Source organism: Sinocyclocheilus grahami, unplaced genomic scaffold (assembly GCF_001515645.1).
Source record: "Sinocyclocheilus grahami isolate Dianchi unplaced genomic scaffold, SAMN03320097.WGS_v1.1 scaffold714.1, whole genome shotgun sequence".
NCBI lineage: Eukaryota > Metazoa > Chordata > Actinopteri > Cypriniformes > Cyprinidae > Sinocyclocheilus > Sinocyclocheilus grahami.
The window spans coordinates 137,407-156,006 of record NW_015505893.1 but is presented as its reverse complement, the minus strand read 5'-3'; the positions used below and the strand labels follow the sequence as shown (position 1 = coordinate 156,006).

The 18,600-nt window shown below is 37.1% G+C and overlaps 1 protein-coding gene across 1 annotated transcript in view; it reads right to left on the bottom strand.

Annotated features, from left to right (window-relative positions):
• The window catches only part of LOC107560194 (AT-rich interactive domain-containing protein 1B-like), a gene marked incomplete at its 5' end in the record, with an annotated part of 126,212 nt that extends 113,087 nt beyond the window's left edge, over positions 1 to 13,125 (bottom strand). Inside the window, 2 exons of the mRNA XM_016244306.1 lie at positions 7,197 to 7,385; positions 12,820 to 13,125. Of these exons, the coding sequence (XP_016099792.1) occupies positions 7,197 to 7,385; positions 12,820 to 13,125 (495 nt within the window). The remainder of the gene's footprint in view (positions 1 to 7,196; positions 7,386 to 12,819) is intronic.
• Between the last annotated feature and the right edge of the window lie 5,475 nt (positions 13,126 to 18,600).

The following is an 18,600-nucleotide window of genomic DNA, read 5'->3' as shown; positions in this document are numbered from 1 at the left end:
TACAAAACTGGAAATAAGTAAACATGTATAATATATAACCAAATAAATAAGAAATGTAGAACGTTTATTAGCAAAACGAATGTCAAATAAAATAAATAAATGACAGTTTAAATAAAGTAAAAATCAGCAAACAATGTGGAACCAATTAAATAAGAAACTAATGTTTAAAAAAAATTCAAAAATCACCTTAGATAAACGGCAAAAGTCAACAGGATTTTCAAAATCCGAAATATTGTCAATGAAATGAAAACGAAGAAATGAAATCTGATCTGTGTGTCGTTCGGCACGTTGCATTGAGCAGCCGCATTCAGTTTTTAATTGTATTGTCTGTTCTTTTACTGAACTAAATGATTTTTATTACTATAAAAAAATCAAAATGACGGTGGGGGTCGGTGCTGCGGTGGGCAAGTGACGTAACCGGTGTTGCGGCTTAACACCGGTATCACCGTCAGCACCGTCTATCGTGGCAAGCCTAATCCTACGTATAGCTTTGTATTGTGTTTTAGGGTTGAAGGAAAATGTACTGGTAATTTTCTGCCAGGACATTATCCAATAACAGTGTAGGTAAGATTAAAGACAATACTGAAACTGCACTCGCATTGAATTTTAGAAAGTGAAACATGTTTGGTTACAGTACTACCGGCTTAATTTTCTTTTGTCCTACCCATGCAGCCTTAGTTACATCAGCAGAAATTTTATTTCAGAGGCAGTGGCACTGAACTTAACACAGTCCAGCTTTCGAGTTTAAATTTAGTAGGGCAGTCTGTACCCAGAATAGGACGGCCCAGCCCAACCAGACTGCCTGCCAAGCTCTTCTGACAGATATGTGGTGCATTAGACTGTCAACATCTCTGGTACACTGGGAGTACTGTCGCTCCATGCTGACAGGCACAACAGAGTCGTTCCTTCTGCACCACACTCTGTGTTTCCCCTGAGGCTGTCACTGTTCAGACTGCCAGCCTGTGGGACACTTCAGTTTCCTGTGGACTCAACAGCATGAAGAGCACCGCTGCTATCTCTGTTTGAGAGCTATGAGTCAGTGTTGCTAATTCTGATAGTCTAAGGTAGATGTGCTTAGAAAAGTAGATATATCGTAGCAGGATAGTCCCCCGTGTGGCAGCCAGCTGGGGTGGTCCTGGTAGATAAAAGTCATTATAGGGTCCCTCTCGACTGAGATTGGCGACAACTAACAGCTGCAGAAATGCACCGCACACCCCTTCAGGTCAGAGATTACCCCAAAACTCTCTCCTGTAATGATCTCATTATGTGCTGGCCGCATTCGGTGATGTCTTTCTTGATTAGTGCCTCTCCTACATTCCACCGTGCCAGAAGGAGATTGCTGATTCTGATCTTTCTTTCTAAAAAGGTCACGTCCGTACCCAGGGGCAATCACAGGAGGAAACTGCACATGACTGCTGTCCTGCTGATCTCGTGTCAGTATAGCTGACCAAAGATCAGTGTAATGGATCTGGAGGTAATGAAAAGAAAGTGGCTGATAGCTGAAATAGCAGTTTGTGTTTCTAAGGTCCAAAACACACTCAAGTATGTGAACCCAAACCCTTCCAGCCACGCAGACTCGATTTCACACGTCGCTGTTTTCCAAAATGTGTCAGAACAAGCAGGTCTACAATAGCTGGAGCTGTTAGCAATCCCATTTATCTCACTGGTAGTTGCTCAGCTAGCACAGTAGTTTAACTGCCAACATTTTAACAACTAGCTACGTAAATCATAGCACAATTTTTTATTTAAATAATACTGATTAGCAAAAATCTGTGACCAACTTTTTGTGAAATCTGCATTTAAAAATCTCCTGACCTCGCAAAAAATGACTAGATTTCAACTGCAAAAATTCACACACACCAACAAAGGTAAATTCATTCAAATGGTTTGCAAGTCATTTCAACCAAATTATTAAAACAATCACCTTTAAAGAGCCATTTGTACATAAAACGGGCTACGCTGGTCGTGCTATAAATTTATGAATGCAGCCTGTGTAGACTACACAATAAAAAAAATGTGTTGCTTTGATTTACTTTGAGGTTTCCAGTCCTTTTATCTCAGTACATTTGTATCTGACTGCAATCTTAAAGATGAATTCTTTTGGCATGTCATTATAGATTCAGCAGCTGGCCAATCATTCACATCTGCGTTTACATAAAGTATGTTTCAAGCCTAAGCCTTCATATTTTGTCGAAGATACACAGAAGCTACACTCAGTCCAATATGCTATGTTAATATGAAGGAATTTTCCATATTGATTTTTCACTATGTAATACTTTTTTGAATCAACGTTAGGGTTGTGACGGTGAGGACATTTTCCCACCAGTTAATCGACGTGTGACAACACCAGTAATACCGGTATCACCGCGGGGGCGGGGCATTCCCTCTTTTCCTCGCTTTCCTTCACTTTTAAATATCTTGTAAAAGCGCCGTGCGCATTTTACTTTCCCTTTTGAATTAGCGGCAGTTCGGCGTCAATTGCTTGACTGCAACAACAAAATACAACGTCAAACTCACATTAGCCTATATATAAAACATATAGGGCAAGCTATGCCTAATATAAAATAACAAATAACTTACATAAAGTTTAATAGGTATACAAAACTGGAAATAAGTAAACATGTATAATATATAACCAAATAAATAAGAAATGTAGAACGTTTATTAGCAAAACGAATGTCAAATAAAATAAATAAATGACAGTTTAAATAAAGTAAAAATCAGCAAACAATGTGGAACCAATTAAATAAGAAACTAATGTTTAAAAAAAATTCAAAAATCACCTTAGATAAACAGCAAAAGTCAACAGGATTTTCAAAATCCGAAATATTGTCAATGAAATGAAAACGAAGAAATGAAATCTGATCTGTGATGTGACTGTCGTTCGGCACGCTACATTGAGTAGCCGCGTTCAGTTTTTAATTGTATTGTCTGTTCTTTTACTGAACTAAATGATTTTTATTACTATAAAAAAATCAAAATGACGGTGGGGGTCGGTGCTGCGGTGGGCAAGTGACGTAACCGGTGTTGCGGCTTAACACCGGTATCACCGTCAGCACCGTCTATCGTGGCAAGCCTAATCCTACGTATCGCTTTGTATTGTGTTTTAGGGTTGAAGGAAAATGTACTGGTAATTTTCTGCCAGGACATTATCCAATAACAGTGTAGGTAAGATTAAAGACAATACTGAAACTGCACTCGCATTGAATTTTAGAAAGTGAAACATGTTTGGTTACAGTACTACCGGCTTAATTTTCTTTTGTCCTACCCATGCAGCCTTAGTTACATCAGCAGAAATTTTATTTCAGAGGCAGTGGCACTGAACTTAACACAGTCCAGCTTTCGAGTTTAAATTTAGTAGGGCAGTCTGTACCCAGAATAGGACGGCCCAGCCCAACCAGACTGCCTGCCAAGCTCTTCTGACAGATATGTGGTGCATTAGACTGTCAACATCTCTGGTACACTGGGAGTACTGTCGCTCCACGCTGACAGGCACAACAGAGTCGTTCCTTCTGCACCACACTCTGTGTTCCCCCTTGGGCTGTCACTGTTCAGACCGCCGGCCTGTGGGACATTTCAGTTTCCTGTGGACTCAACAGCATGAAGAGCACCGCTGCTATCTCTGTTTGAGAGCTATGCGTCAGTGTTGCTAATTCTGATAGTCTAAGGTAGATGTGCTTAGAAAGTAGATATTGTAGCAGGATAGTCCCCCGTGTGGCAGCCAGCTGGGGTAGGTAAAAACATTCTGGCATGGTAAAAAGTGAGCACTTCCATGAGACAAGTAACATAACTAGGCCCACGCACATTTTTTTTGTCCCGAATATATGTGAGGAAAATGTGTTGAATGCTGCAAAATAGATTTAAAAGTGTGGCGATGTGTTAAATGGAGCTGGGAGCATAACACGCTTTGGTATCTGAAAGAAAATTCAGATTTCTTTAAAGCTCCCATGATATCAAATCATGAAATGAAAACTGATGACTCATCTTGTACTCATGAATATATAATTTTTTTGTCCAATTAAATGCTGTCTAGAATAGAGTCAACTTTTTCAGCAGCCCTTTTTCCAGAAGTATTTTTCCTATTCATTTTTCCCATAGGGATTTTTGGAAGTCTTTGTTAAAGAGTTATAAGCCAACCCACCAACCACACGGTGAATCACAACATCACCAACTTTGATTTAAAGCAAAACATTTAAAATCAGTATAAGGTATAAGGCTGTGTATTTAAATGGCTTTGATGTAAAAAACAAAAACAATCCCATGAAGCACTACAAATTAGAGCCCGACCGATATATCGTTTTGCCGATATTATCGGACGATATGAGCCTGTCGCCGATATATCTCGATATATATATTTTTTACAGAACATATAACGCAGATAAAATGCTTGAAATGGTGTAATTACTTAGTTTGTCCAGCAGAGCGTGCTCCATTGTTTACTAGGGAGGGTGGCGTTTGATAGTGTTTGATTGCCGGCGCGTTCGTGAGATAGTGACACTAGTCAACACGTTCACTTCAGTAAGGAGGTCTCTTGTTCAGGCAGCAGCATTCAAGCGTTGTCTTGCCCAGCGAAGTGGACTTCACATGAAATTCCGCCATGATTCCAGTTCCAAGGGAACGTACACGTTACATTCAAAGGGCATTAAAGTGTGCGAGATGTGAATTAATATTTATTTACAGAGGTATATTATGTCACACTTCACACTTCTACAGTAAGTTTCGTCTGTGTGTGAAGACAGTAGCGCAAATCCGTGAATGAATGTTCCGAAGTGAAATAAACCTCAACGGAATAAAGTTAAATGGAATTGAATTGAATTAAAGTTGAATAAACTTCAACTTTACTGTTCAGTGCACTGATGTCAGACTCATTTTGGATAATAAAGTTTATTGTTAAATTGTTAAATGCCCTGCCTCCATTACGTATCTCTGTCACGTCATTATAAGTGTTCCATCACCACATTTGAGTGATCATTGCAAAAAATGTGTTTATGTATATATATATATTCTGTTTATGTATATACTGTATTCTATATATATAGTACCAGTCAGATGTTTGGACACACGAATGGGAAAGTGTCCAAACTTTTGACTGGTACTGTACTATAATATACACAAAGAATATCGGCCGATATATCAATATCGGCCTTTTTTTACTCCCTAATATCGGTATCGGCCCCAAAAAACCCTATCGGTCGGGCTCTACTACAAATGACAATTGAATTAGCCTAAAAAGGACAAATAAATATAAAACCGCTCAAAGCATGTTTATTGTATATATAGAAGAAACATTTTACGATTTTTACAAAATATGCATATATAGACAGATATTTAAGCAGTTTGAGAGCAAAGGGAAACTGACTATAAAGTCATTCACAGTTCTTCAAGGGAGTAGGCAGGCACTAAGCAGTTAATTTGGTGTGATTTTCTTGTTTTGATTCTCTGATTGGTGGGAATTTTTTTGAAAATTATGGGTTTTATTCAGTGCTGATAGCCTTGTGGGCCGTTGCGCTACTGGCGTCCCGAATTCAAATCCAGACTCAAGGACCTTACATATCAGGAACTAGACCTACATTATTGGAATCATGAATTTGTTTAATAAATTGTTCTATTGGATATTTGTGTCTTTAATGTGTTATGTATGTAGTAACCCATTTTATAAAGCAAGAAAACACTCTGCAATAATGAAATCTGACGGCTTCAACAACTATCAATTAAAAATTTGCAGCTCACAATAGGTCTGTCTTTAAAGATTTGTTGTAGTTTAAAAATCTATTTCCTATGGAGAAAATTAATGGAATTTCTTAGGGATGCACCAAATGTTCGCAAACCGAAATTGTTCGGCCGAAAATAGCAAAATAAGCTCTTTCGGTGTTTAGCCGAATAAGCGGAAAGACTGAATAAATTGTACCAAACAATGACGTGACGCAATCAAACAGTGGCACGCACTAATGCAGTAAACATGTCGGCAGTGTGGAAGCATTTAAAATTGTAAGAGAAAGATGCAAAAATCATTACAAGCACTGACAGCGAGAGACTGCTTAGTGCTGCATCTCACGTCTCCGATGAGAAGAGGAAGTATGTTAACTGTATGATGATTGAAATCGCGAAATGGCCTTAAACAATTAAATTAAAAACTGCAGAACGTCATGTTTTCTAATACACGCACAAACGGCATGTTTATAAACAGCACTGTGCGAGCTCGCAGCGCCCGGGGTTCAAAGCCCAAAGAGCGAGGAAAATCTACGCTGAAACAGCGTTACTCGTCAGTTGCTCAGTAATATTTTTATGCATTTTAAGGCATGGATGTGACAATGTGATACGTGCAACAAACATCTTCCCAAGTGGGATCTGAAATATTTTCAAATGTTTTAAAAGAATTATCTTTTTTTTTTTTTTACTAACTTATTAATTTTAAGTTAAATTGTGCTAATGTCTGCTAGAATGTTAAAAAATGTTCAGTGTTAATTTATGCAATAATGACAAAAATTGGCAAAATACATGGGGGGGGGGAATACGCGAAAAACCATGTTCGGTATTCAGCTTTTGGCCCAGTGTTTCATTTTGTTCAGCTTCGGCCAAGAATTTTCATTTCGGTGCATCCCAAGAATTTCTACTTCTGGAACCTGGCTGTTGCCATCTATAAGAATATGCCTCCCACTAATATTAAACGCCTCTGCTTAGAAATAACAAATCATAGGTTAAAGAATGTGACGTAAATTAAAGTCGAAACGTGATGTAAATTAATATTACCCCTAACTTCCTGTTTCAATAGAAAATCTGTCAACACAGGACTGAAAACTAAGTTTTTATGGGGTCTTTAATAAACGAACATCCAAGGGGCACATTAGAATTGTAGATGTATGTGAATTCTGTGGCACATTCAGTAGAATTTAGCACAAGCCTGGTTATAAGTGATTTATTGTGCATTTAAAAATTATAACAAAGACTCTTTCACATGATTCGTTTTAACATTTCCCAATGCACTGAGCTCTACAGACTGAAGTGTCAAGCACATGACATTACGAGGGTGGTGCCTGGCTAAAAACCAAACATTTGCTGCTTTTCTGCTATCAACCATGTAAAATTGCCTTTCCATGATGGTATCTGTAAAGCTTTTCACATGGAAATCAAAGTTGCATGTGACACTTCCATTTGAAGGGGACTTTTTCCGCAACACTGAAAATGATTAGCTCTACCTGTTGCTGAGGGTACTGCATCCCTCCCATGCCCACTTGGCCACGCCCCTGCATTCCCATTGGGTATCGGTGAGGGGTGGGTGATCCGTATGGCTGCCCTGGATATGTTCCGCCCGGCTGAGAGTAGGGACTGTTGCCCATCCCATACATCTGAGAACGCTTCATGGCCATAGGGTCCATAGGTGCCACCTGCTGAGAGGAGTATCAACATGTTAGCATAAAGAACAGCAATAGCAGTGATTTCCAACGTATGGCAGTCTGTGTGTGAACATATTTATACGACTATTATGCCTGAGCAGACTGGAATACAAATAGCAATCATACGGTTGAGCGGTTCAGTAAATGAAGAGATTCAGGGCAACGTGCCATCGACTGATATGGGGGGGGGGTCAGGTTTTCTCTCAAGTGTCTCATCTTTGCCAGAAAGACTGAGAGCCATCCAAACTAATCTACTCATGTCACTGCCAAATTCAGGCCAATTGAAGCAGCACTTACAGAAAATGTGACCAATTTGAGAAAGCCTGGGAGGCCACTATAAATGAACATTTTAAGCATCAGCAGTCATGCCAGAGTGCTCTTCAGTCACACACACACACACACACATTTTCTCTGACTAGACAACTATATTGTCAAATGAGAGTTTAGAGCAAAAAGAGTTTGTGTACCATTAGGCCATGCCTGAAGAATTTGTAGTGGAACATTGTTGGAAGTTTCCAGGTCATTCTTACTCAAGGAACAATTGAAGTCATCAATAACGAGTCTACCGTTTTATAAGCATAAACCATTTCCACTTCTAATTTATTCCTAACACACCTCCTTGATGCACTACGATCAAGTCCATCGTTAAATCACCAATTAGGTACGCAAGATCATGCTATGCTGTGAAAATAGTAACAGCTAAATGACTTTGTTGGCATTATGTACAGCAGAGTGACTATATTCACAAAATAGAACAGCCCGGAGAGTTTTCTTTCTTCATAAAATGGTTACTACATGCATAACACAAATATCCAATAGGACATTTTATTAAACAAATTCATGATTCCGATAATATAGGTCTAGTCCCTGATATGTAAATTACCTAGGGAAGTGAGCGTGGCAGGGTTTCATTATTCATAATGCCTTACTTTTTTTTTTACTTACATTCTTTTATTAATAACTAATGTACAACTAAAGTTTGTAAGCGACTCAGAACTTCAGTTGAAGTTACTAGCCAACAAAGAAATTGGAACTTGGAAGATTTTTCTTACAACTAGTATAAATTGGATATTTAAACGTAAATAATAAGCTTTTTTTATAAGTAACAAAACATTTGCTTGCACCTTTTATCTAAATTTAGCATTTTATTTAGCATTTGTGTATATATTTGTGTATATAATTATTCAAATTGTCGTCTATAAGATTTTATTTTATTTTTTTACTTTTATTTACCAAGGATGCACTGAATTGATCAAAAGACAAAGACACTATTCAATATTAAAGACATTTTAAAGTATTTATTTTATTTTATTTTAAATTGTAATAGTATTTCACAGTATTACTGTTGTTACTGTATTTTTGATCACATAAATGCAGCCTTGGTGAGCATGAAAGACTCTCAAAAACAACCAAAAATCCCACCATCCTCAAGCTTTTACAAGGGAGTGAAACTTCTCGCATACACAACACAATTGGTGAATTTCTGTCACTAATTACATTTTGCGTGGAGCCAGAGTGGCAGAGCAACGCACACTTGGGAGGCCTGGGGAAAGTGGACTGCTTAAATGGGCTTCATGCTGAAGATAAGCCATTAACAACTCAAGTTATTCTTATAATAGCCTTTTTCTAAAAATGCAAATGAGCATAAATGTCAACATCATCTTCATGCATGTCTAAAGAATTGAAATCTGTCACACACCGCCTAACATGAACTTATTGATATAATTCAACCAGTCTGCAATTTTATTCCAATCGTTATTCCTGATCAAAGGCACCTATAAATGTTTATTTATATGTGGGGCTCCATTTTTTTTCTTCTCTAAATTAACTGTAGACAAACAGACTTCGTTAATCATTATTCTTCTAAGGTACATCCAAAATGCTCTCAAGGCGTCGTACAAAATTAGTCAAGAATGAATGGAAGGTGTGAGGGCTATCAGGTGTCTTGGCATCCCTTCCAGTCCTGTTTCCTGGGCAATCCAGCGCAAATGTTCTTCATGTGCCACTATGAAAGCATGGCTAATCTGCATGTGTGAAGGTCAGGACTGCTCATCCATTCAGAGAAGGACCAGAGCCAAAAAGCATCTGATCGCACAGATGCAGAACTGGAGAACTGAAAGCAGGCAGCTTTTGCCTCTTGCTTATGATAAGTCGTAGAAGGAAAAAAATTAAACTTGTATTTTACCAGTTTTTTTGTCTACAAATGCAGATTTAGAACTCAAAATAGACAAAATACATAATTGTGCGCATACTGGTTGTAAACAACTCACTAAAAAAATTGTCAAAACATTGTAACACCAAATTGTTACACTACCGTTTAACAAAGACAAAGCCTAAAGCATTTAGCTGGCTGAATATTAATATATGCTAAACTATTCCAATAGATTCATCAGCTTTCCCCCCTGGACCTGCACAAAAACATATTAAGCAGCAAAGTCAATGTATCACTGAAATCGAACTTGAAAAACGGTAACTCTGCCAGCTGGACTGTGAAATCCAAGGTTGTATCTCAAAACCAAGTACGCTGCCTACCTAGACAGCATTTTTCAACATTATAGTCTCAAAACTTAGTGAGCTGCCAACCAAGATAGGATTTTCTGGCATTACATTCTTAAAACCCAGTGGGCTTCCTACCTAGAAAGCAATTTTGAGTATTAAGATTTAAAAAGCTAAAGCACAGCCTACCTAGACAGCATTTGGGGTATCATAGTGCCAAAACCTAGCGTGTCACCTACCCGAGCTAAAGCAAATATTTGGTCTTTATGGTCTCAAACCCTAGTGAGCTTCCTGGGTCTTGGAATACAGCTTTAGTCACCACCTCACCTTATAATTTCTTTATATTTGAATATGTTGTGTTTGAGACGACCAGTACGGATAATATTTTAAAATATAGCTAGTGAATGTGAAAACATTAATTACTGCATAATGAAGCCAGACCGGCGCTAACACCAGGGGCAAGTTCAAGCTCAAACCGGTGTGCACCGTTTTGCTACGGTTTCCGGTTTGAACGACATGTTTCCTGGAACCGGTGTTTAACGGGGTTTGAGATGCGTTTTCTCTTGTTTGCTGGGTGTGTCAAACATGTCAGCCCAATCAGCAGCAACATGTATATAAACCACGCGGTATTAAAGAGACAGCTCACAATGTAATTAACATCCAAATAAATTCACAAGAGCACGTATATTGTTTGCACATATTTATTTACATTAAAGGCAAAATAACTGAAATAATAAGAGCACAAGTATAGATCTGGAACTTCTTTAAGTCTGTCTAAATACCATTTAGTAATTGCAATGTCTTCTGGTCCATATCCTTTCCTTAGGAAGGTGTGCTAGACACTGATTAATGTAACATACAAATACTATACATATTTATATATTTTGCTATTGTATTATGGAGTGACATTTTCATAAACTTTTCTATACCCCTCTGATTATATAATGGTATATATTACAATATCATAGCACAACAACAGTGATCAGCAATAATGATAAGCCTAATACTCACAATAAAAATAATAAGGCTATATAGATCATAACACAGTCTCGGAGGTGAGAAGTGGATTATCCTTCACCTGAAATGTTTGTCTTTTCATCCTGAAATGCGAGGCAAATATTGGATCACAATAATTAGGAACCACATTCCCTTCACTCGATTGGGATGTTCTCTTTTATTCTGGAGGGCAAGGACAGTGTTTGTAACATCGAGCGTATTTTGCGGTATTAAACACGTATTTATACCGATTTCATCAGGCTCTGAAAATTCTTCAAAAAGAACACAAAGAATGGTCTTCTCAGCTGCCATAGGTGCAACTCTTGCGTCATCAGAACAGGGTGTTCAACGCACCACCGTTTCCGTTTAAAAAAACGTTTTGCACCGTTTTGTCGGGGCTGAACGCAGCCCAGCTAACAATGCTAATCAGTAGCGCTGTGTACTGAAAACAGTGTTGCCAATTTAGCAATTCTGTTGCTAGATTAAGCAACTTTTCAGACTACCCTAGCAACTTTTTCTTCCAAAAGCACCTAGCAACAAATGTAGCTATTTTTTTAATGTATTTGGCAACATTTAGCAACTTTTGATAAGTGACTCAAACGATAAAAAAGGCACACATTTTCCATTTAAATTACACAAAAAGAGGAAACCAAAGGTGCCTAGCAGTACACAATTCACATGAATTAAGTTGGCTGCTATTAGCAATTGTTTCATTTAATAATAATAATTGAATAATTGTTCATTTATGATGCACCTTGTTAGTAGCTTGTACTTGAGATTGTTGATCAGTTGATCAAGAAAAATATCTAGAAAAATGAAAAATGTAGTAATTTTCCAGGACATTATCCATAACCCGAAAACACAAAACGCGATGCGTAATTTAAAATGTAGGTAAAAAAAACGTGTGAATAATAATTACGGAAAATTCCTTCATAATAATAGATTTTGCCCTATTTTTACAGACTTTACTTAGAGTGTAGCATACGAACTACTAATACACTGCTTAAATCTATAATTGTTCAGAATGAGTAGTTTAACTAGTTTACTAGCTAATAAAAATAAACTTAAATTGTAATTGTTAAAAAATGTGAAAGTGTTAAATAATTCAATGTTGTATTTAAAACTTGTTATTTATATTTTAATATTATATTATGCATTTATATTATTTTATAAGCACATCTAAATTAACATATATACATTTTATTTTTTGATGCATTTGATTTGATGCAGTGACACAATTTCGCATCGTGATCTTCCTTTAGCAACTTCCCCTGAAAATTAGTTGGCAACACTGACTGAAAACAGTCTGGCCATTCGTTTCAGACAGCCAGTGCTTACTGGTGACCAAACGTTGAAAACGAAATCGAAATTTTATCTGGAAAGTAGAATTAGAGCACGAAATCGCTTTATTTCAATTGATCTCGGGAACGAAACGCACAAGCAGCGAATGGTATTCAGCAGCAGCGCAATGCTAGAATGTTCCATAACGAGCTCTTCATCGAAACCACGACCGATAATTTATTCAATAACATGACACTGACTTTTTGGTAATAACGCTGTATTATTCTACGGTCTATAAGAACATAAGCAGCCCAGCATATCTTATCGTTGTATCGAGCATCTCTCTAAAGCAGAAATGACCGTCTCAGCGCAGGCTAACTCTCATGCTAACACCGTTAGCACAGTCACCTTGGGCAGAGCTTGACATGTTCACCTGCCTGTCAATCCGCACACAAGCCCAAACCCCGGAATAATCATAACTATAACAGGAGAACACAAACTCAGCATTCTAGTCCACCATTTACACAGATACTTTGCATTGGATAAATATAAAAGCTGCACACTGTAGGCTAGTAATACGAGTAGCATCAGGCCACGGCTAGACCTGCATGCGAGGCTTGACAAACACACATACGCAAGCGTAAACGTTCACCTGAGCTCTGCTGTTCCCGTTATTGCCGGGGCTCAAGGCCGGGTGGTTTCTGTGTTGTGCTCCCCAGCCGTGGCTGGCAGCGGGGCTGTACGGGGAGCTCAAGTCTTTGCCCAGACCCATGCCGGACTGCTGCTGCTGCTGCTGCGGGGTGCTGTAGTCTTGATAGCCGCTGCCATATCCGCGCATCATCGGACTCGGAGATGTCAGGAGCTGGTTTAGGGTGGGTGTAGCTCCAGAAGGGTGCTGCTGGTTTTGTCCGGGGAACCTCTGAAAGCCCCCAACGTTGACACCGGGAGCTGGGGTAGTTGAATATATATATATATATATATATATATATATATATATACTATACAATTGTTACAATTTCCAATAGCTTGTTTGTATGTTTTACTTAAAATGACAATATATTTTATAAATGGAAAATTAATATATGTACATAAATTACATTAGTGCTTGGGCTAAGCTGACTTGAGATGAATAATGACACTAATGTCTTTTTAGAGCTGCTTCACAGCTAAAATTATATCCAGTTCATAGTTGAATCATAATAATACTGTTATTTTCTTGTTTATTACTGTGAAGCTGCTTCAAAACAGTCTGTATTGACTTGACCTTTAAAATGTCATATCTAAGTGGTTATGACCCCACACAGAGAGATCTTAAACTAATCTAAATCCAAACTATCTGTCTTAAAGTAACTGTCTTAAAAATAGCTGGTACACTTAAAATGTCATTTTCGTATAAACCATTAAAGTCCAAACTCATATTGCTACTGTTTTTCTTTTCGTATGTGTAACAAAAGATGAAAAAGTACCATATAAGTGCAATACTACTTTTATATAGTACAATGGTCCACTGATGCACTGTGATTCAAGTCTTTTGAAGCCCTGTGATTTTTGCTAGGAACAGATCTGCAGCCCTCTGCAGTAGCTCTAAAAATGGCTGGGGTGATTCAATAACACTTGGTCATGAGATAAACAAAAACCAATGGCGTTTGATGCCTCTAATGCTTTTAAACTTTATGCGACTCATGCCACCACATATGCGGTACAGTATCCCACCCCCACCCCCAATGAGCAAAAATGACCAATTTTGTCATTTCATTTTTACCCAATTTGAATATAAGTACATTAGCTTTAGAACAGGGGTGGCGAACGTCGGTCCTGGAGAGCCGCAGCCCTGCAGAGGTTTGCTTCAACCCTAATCAAACACACCTGAACACGCTAATCAAGGTCTGAACAGTTACTAGGAAGCTACAGGCAGGTGAGTTTTAATTAGGGTTGGAGCTGAACTCTGCAGGGCTGTGGCTCTCCAGGACCAGAGTTCGCCACCCCTGCATTAGAATATAAACCTTTAAAAATTGGTAAAATTGCATCCTTTAAGCTCTTTGTTAACCTATTCAAATTGTAATTAAATCAATACAGTTGATTTATTTGCTATTTTATAGATATTGTCGTTCAGCTGTCTTCTCAAACTTCAGTGGCAGCTACTGTTTTATTTTCTTACTCTAGATGAGCCCCAGAGACAGATCCCCAGTGAAGACCTTGTCTCCTAGACAAGACCACAGGAACCAGTTGAGTCCTGTGAGTCACAGTTGAGTCCTCTGCACAATGTGACTTTGCTGCAGCCTGGATTTGAACTGCTGGTTTTCGTCTGGCCAGAGGAGAACTGGCCCCCCAACAGGTCCTGGTTTTCCCAAGGTTTTTTCTCCATTCTGTCACCGATGGAGTTTTGGTTCCTTGCCGCTGTCGCCTCTGGCTTGCTTAGTTGGGGACACTTCATTCCCAGCGATATCGTTGACTTGATTGCAAATGATTGCACAGATACTATTTAAACTGAACTGAGCTGAATGATGACATCACTGAATTCAATGATGAACTGCCTTTAAATGAAAATTGTTTACTATTGTAATTTTGCATTAATGACACACTATTTTCGTAATTAATGCTGTACAGTTGCTTTGACACAATCTGTATTGTTAAAAGCGCTATATAAATAAAGGTGACTTGAATTGACTTGACTTAGTTTGTAAATATGTCAATTCATGATATTTTTCAAATTTTCAGCAGAGAAGTGAATTGTGCAACTCTCTTGAGAGAAGTGAATCAAACTGATGCTGTTTCGTGTGATTGACTGTTTACTGCAGATTCCACACATTTGTTTTGTACTTTTATTTTTTTGTATTGTGTATTCGTGTTCACTTTCTATATATTAGTATTATTCACCTCATCTTATGGAAAAGCTGCTTGTGATGAGCTTTGATTCTACGTGTGGCTTTCCCATTACTACCTGTGTTTTTTTGGTGGCTGTCAGAGTATTATAAAGGTAAAAAAACGACTTCAGTGGGTTGGTATATTAACGTTATATCAGTTTATCAAATATAAGTTTTATTTTCCATAAAATTAAAGTTCAATTCGTAAAACCTAAAATGGTTGCTATCATATTTTTACGGTAAAGTTCTGGCAAACACAGCTGCGAATGTTTTACCGTAAATTCCACTTTTTCTTTTTTTTGTGTGTGTGTGAAGAATTGTGAACCCGCTAAACCTAACCTGAACTGGGTTGATTTGTTTGATTTTGTCTCTAAACCTACTCTGAAACTAGCTTTGTGTAACACCTAATTAACACCTTGTAACACAAGCCTAATTAGACTTGGGATGTTGCTTTGCATTCTCAGAGTTTGATAGCCAATGTGTAATAAATGCTTTCGTGAATATAAAAATTAGATGTATATCTATCAAAGGGGTAAACTGTGACAAGGAATTAAAAATGTGTAGGTCACTTTGTAAATTCAAGAAAATGTTTAAAAAAGGTGTGATAATTAATTATATAACTCAATATGAATAATATTCATATAAACTGTTGTATTAATGTTTGAAATGTGTACTTTTGTTATGTAGGCCTAGATTTTGGGAAATGTTTCTGTTATCTAGCTCAGATATTGTGAGATAAATATGTCAAAAGGGTAGGCAAAATAAGGCTTCAGCCTACAAATTTTCAGTCATTATGTATCTTTTTTATCCTTATTTATTATGAAAAATTGTGCATGAGGACCAAAATAAAATTTGTTGTTGTAATTGACTCAATGATATATGGACTTACATGTGCGTTAGTAAATGATGTGTATATGGTGGTGTGATTTGTGGCGTTTACATTAAACTGTTTGTTCATTGGCTGATCAAAAGTGGTCAGGGATGTGATGGTGGAGATCAGCCAGCAGTTTTGTAAGGCAGATCACGCCACAGTGCAAACTATTAAGCAGTACTGCCCTCTGCTGACAGCATAAGAGCAGGCATACTGTAGCTACTTAGTTCTTAAATAGGATTTTGTTGCATGCATTTGTATTAGATCAATAACCCACATGACACATTACAGTGTTAAAATATCTGATATTTGTCTAATATAAGTAGGTGCTATCAGTGTGGCTTCATATTAGAGTATCTCTCAGCAATCACATCATCAGTCTTTTCCCTCAAGGTTAACATAATTTAATACATATGTATGAAGTAAAACAAAACATACAATCATTAATACTTTGGCTAAACAAGTTGTCTCGTAAAAAGCATACACTCTAAAAAATGCTGGGTTAAATACAACTCAGTGTTGGGTAAAATAGGGACAAACCCAGGAATTGGGTTGTTTTGACCATTCCCAATCATAGTTATTAATGTTGTGCACTGCTGTTTGAGCTGCGTGTGCTGAGCTAAAGATGATCACCGGTAAACTGAAGCGCTCTTTTAACTTAACCAAACGCATTCTATATGAGATAAATCAGATATACATCAAATAAACACAATATTACAATGTACAATTGCACAAAAGGCTGCAAACGAACAGCGCGCATCTGAAGTGTCTCTGAAGGAAATAATGCATTATTTATCGGCTTTAAGATATCGGACAAATTTTCTTATCAGGCCGATACCGATAATAGAAAAAATGAGCATTTATCGGCCGGTACCGATATGGTGGCCGATATATCGTGCATCCCTACTTAGAAATGAATTGTTTTCAACTCTACAAATCCTTACGATTTTAAAGCTGTCTGAATTGTGTGTACAGTGTTATACATCGAAGAAATGTTTGTTGTAATCAGTTTTATTACTATATCCTCCTGAGAACCAGAACTAAAAAGCGTTGTGAATTTAGTATTTTTCATGTCATTACATTGTTTAGAGCATAAGAAAAAAATGGTAAAATAACATTTTTGAAAATTATATTTTATTTATATGTTATGCTATGTCCTCTGTAGAGGACACCAGGACTCAGTTTTTCTAAAAAAAAAAATTAAATGACAAGAATAGACATGAAAAGGCAAAAACAATGGGAATTTTTTTTTAAATCACCAATCAATTTTTAGGTTAACTTTGTTTAAGGATGGTTTTCAACTATGTTATGAAATATATATAACAAAATGATTTGATATACCATTTTGCTTTATGCAATATGTGTGTAAAAATTCCATAAACTGGTTTTCCCATTAAGCACAATGTTATCTATACACTGTATCTAATTTGCATATTAAAGTGCTGTTGGGACAGCATGCTGAAAAAAGAAGTGTAGTGATGGGAGTAGAGATTTTCACAATAATATATCGATATTCTTATGAAATATTAGATATAATTTGTTTTCCTATTCAATTCTTTTGTCTCCCAAAATGTGTAATAAACATGCTTTTAGTCCTGGTGTCCTCTACAGTGGACATGTATGAAATGATGTCCTGTTTCATAACAGAAGCTCATATTTTGATTTGAAACCCCATAACATTTTCCTGAGATGTTGATTTATGACAAACAATTAGAAAATTAATCTGATTTAAATTGTAATTACAAAATATCATCATATTTCCATAAGGATGTACAATTGTATCACTAAATGAATGTCAGCCATTTTTAAAGACCAAGGAGAGGGAGTGGTCATGGTGAAACATCCAATCATTTGTTATCTCTGGAAAGCCCTGAATGTGCTCTGTACAGGACATCCAGACTTAAAACTGTGATATGTGAGGTCTCAGAGAAATCGCTAAAACATAATGTCCTCTACAGAGGACAAAACTCCATAGCTGGGTCTCAGGAGGATATGAAATGAATCATGCAGAATACTACTAACTTTTTTTTTTTTAACTTTAATAAAGTAAAACGTTTGAATCTAAATGTATTTTAATAATGTACGGAACCTAGGGGTGTGCGATATTGACACAAAAATAATATCTCGATATTTTCTGGGATTTTATCGGTAACGATAATTAGACGATATTTTGCTGAGTGTGTTATTGTGCTGGTACCTTAAGGACTGCTGAAGACAGCTGACTCCTAATGTTTTTAATATTCTTCATATTCTGTGTGGTGGTCAGTTCATACTGATAGAAATTAATCTTTTCCAATAAGTTTAAACTGATTTTTACATTTTATGGGCATTTTTACCTTTATAAAGCCATTTTTTCCTAAAAGTGTCCATTATCTTTTGAGTCAAATTCTTACATTTAATCAAGGAATTAGAATAATAAGACATTCGGGCTGTTAGCAAGCAAATTAAATCAACACAGAAGCTGCATCTGAAGTGGCATTTAGATGTATTTACACACATGTATTTTGTTTAATGCAAGACATGAATGCATTTACCCTGCAATTACAAATGCATAAATAGGCCTGTCGCAATAAGCAATATATCGACTTATCGCGCAATATATGTACATGACCTCAATAATTTTTGGTGACGCAATATATCGCCCATTATATTTACTTAAAAATGAATGTCACCATGCTTTGTACATTCCACTTGCGCC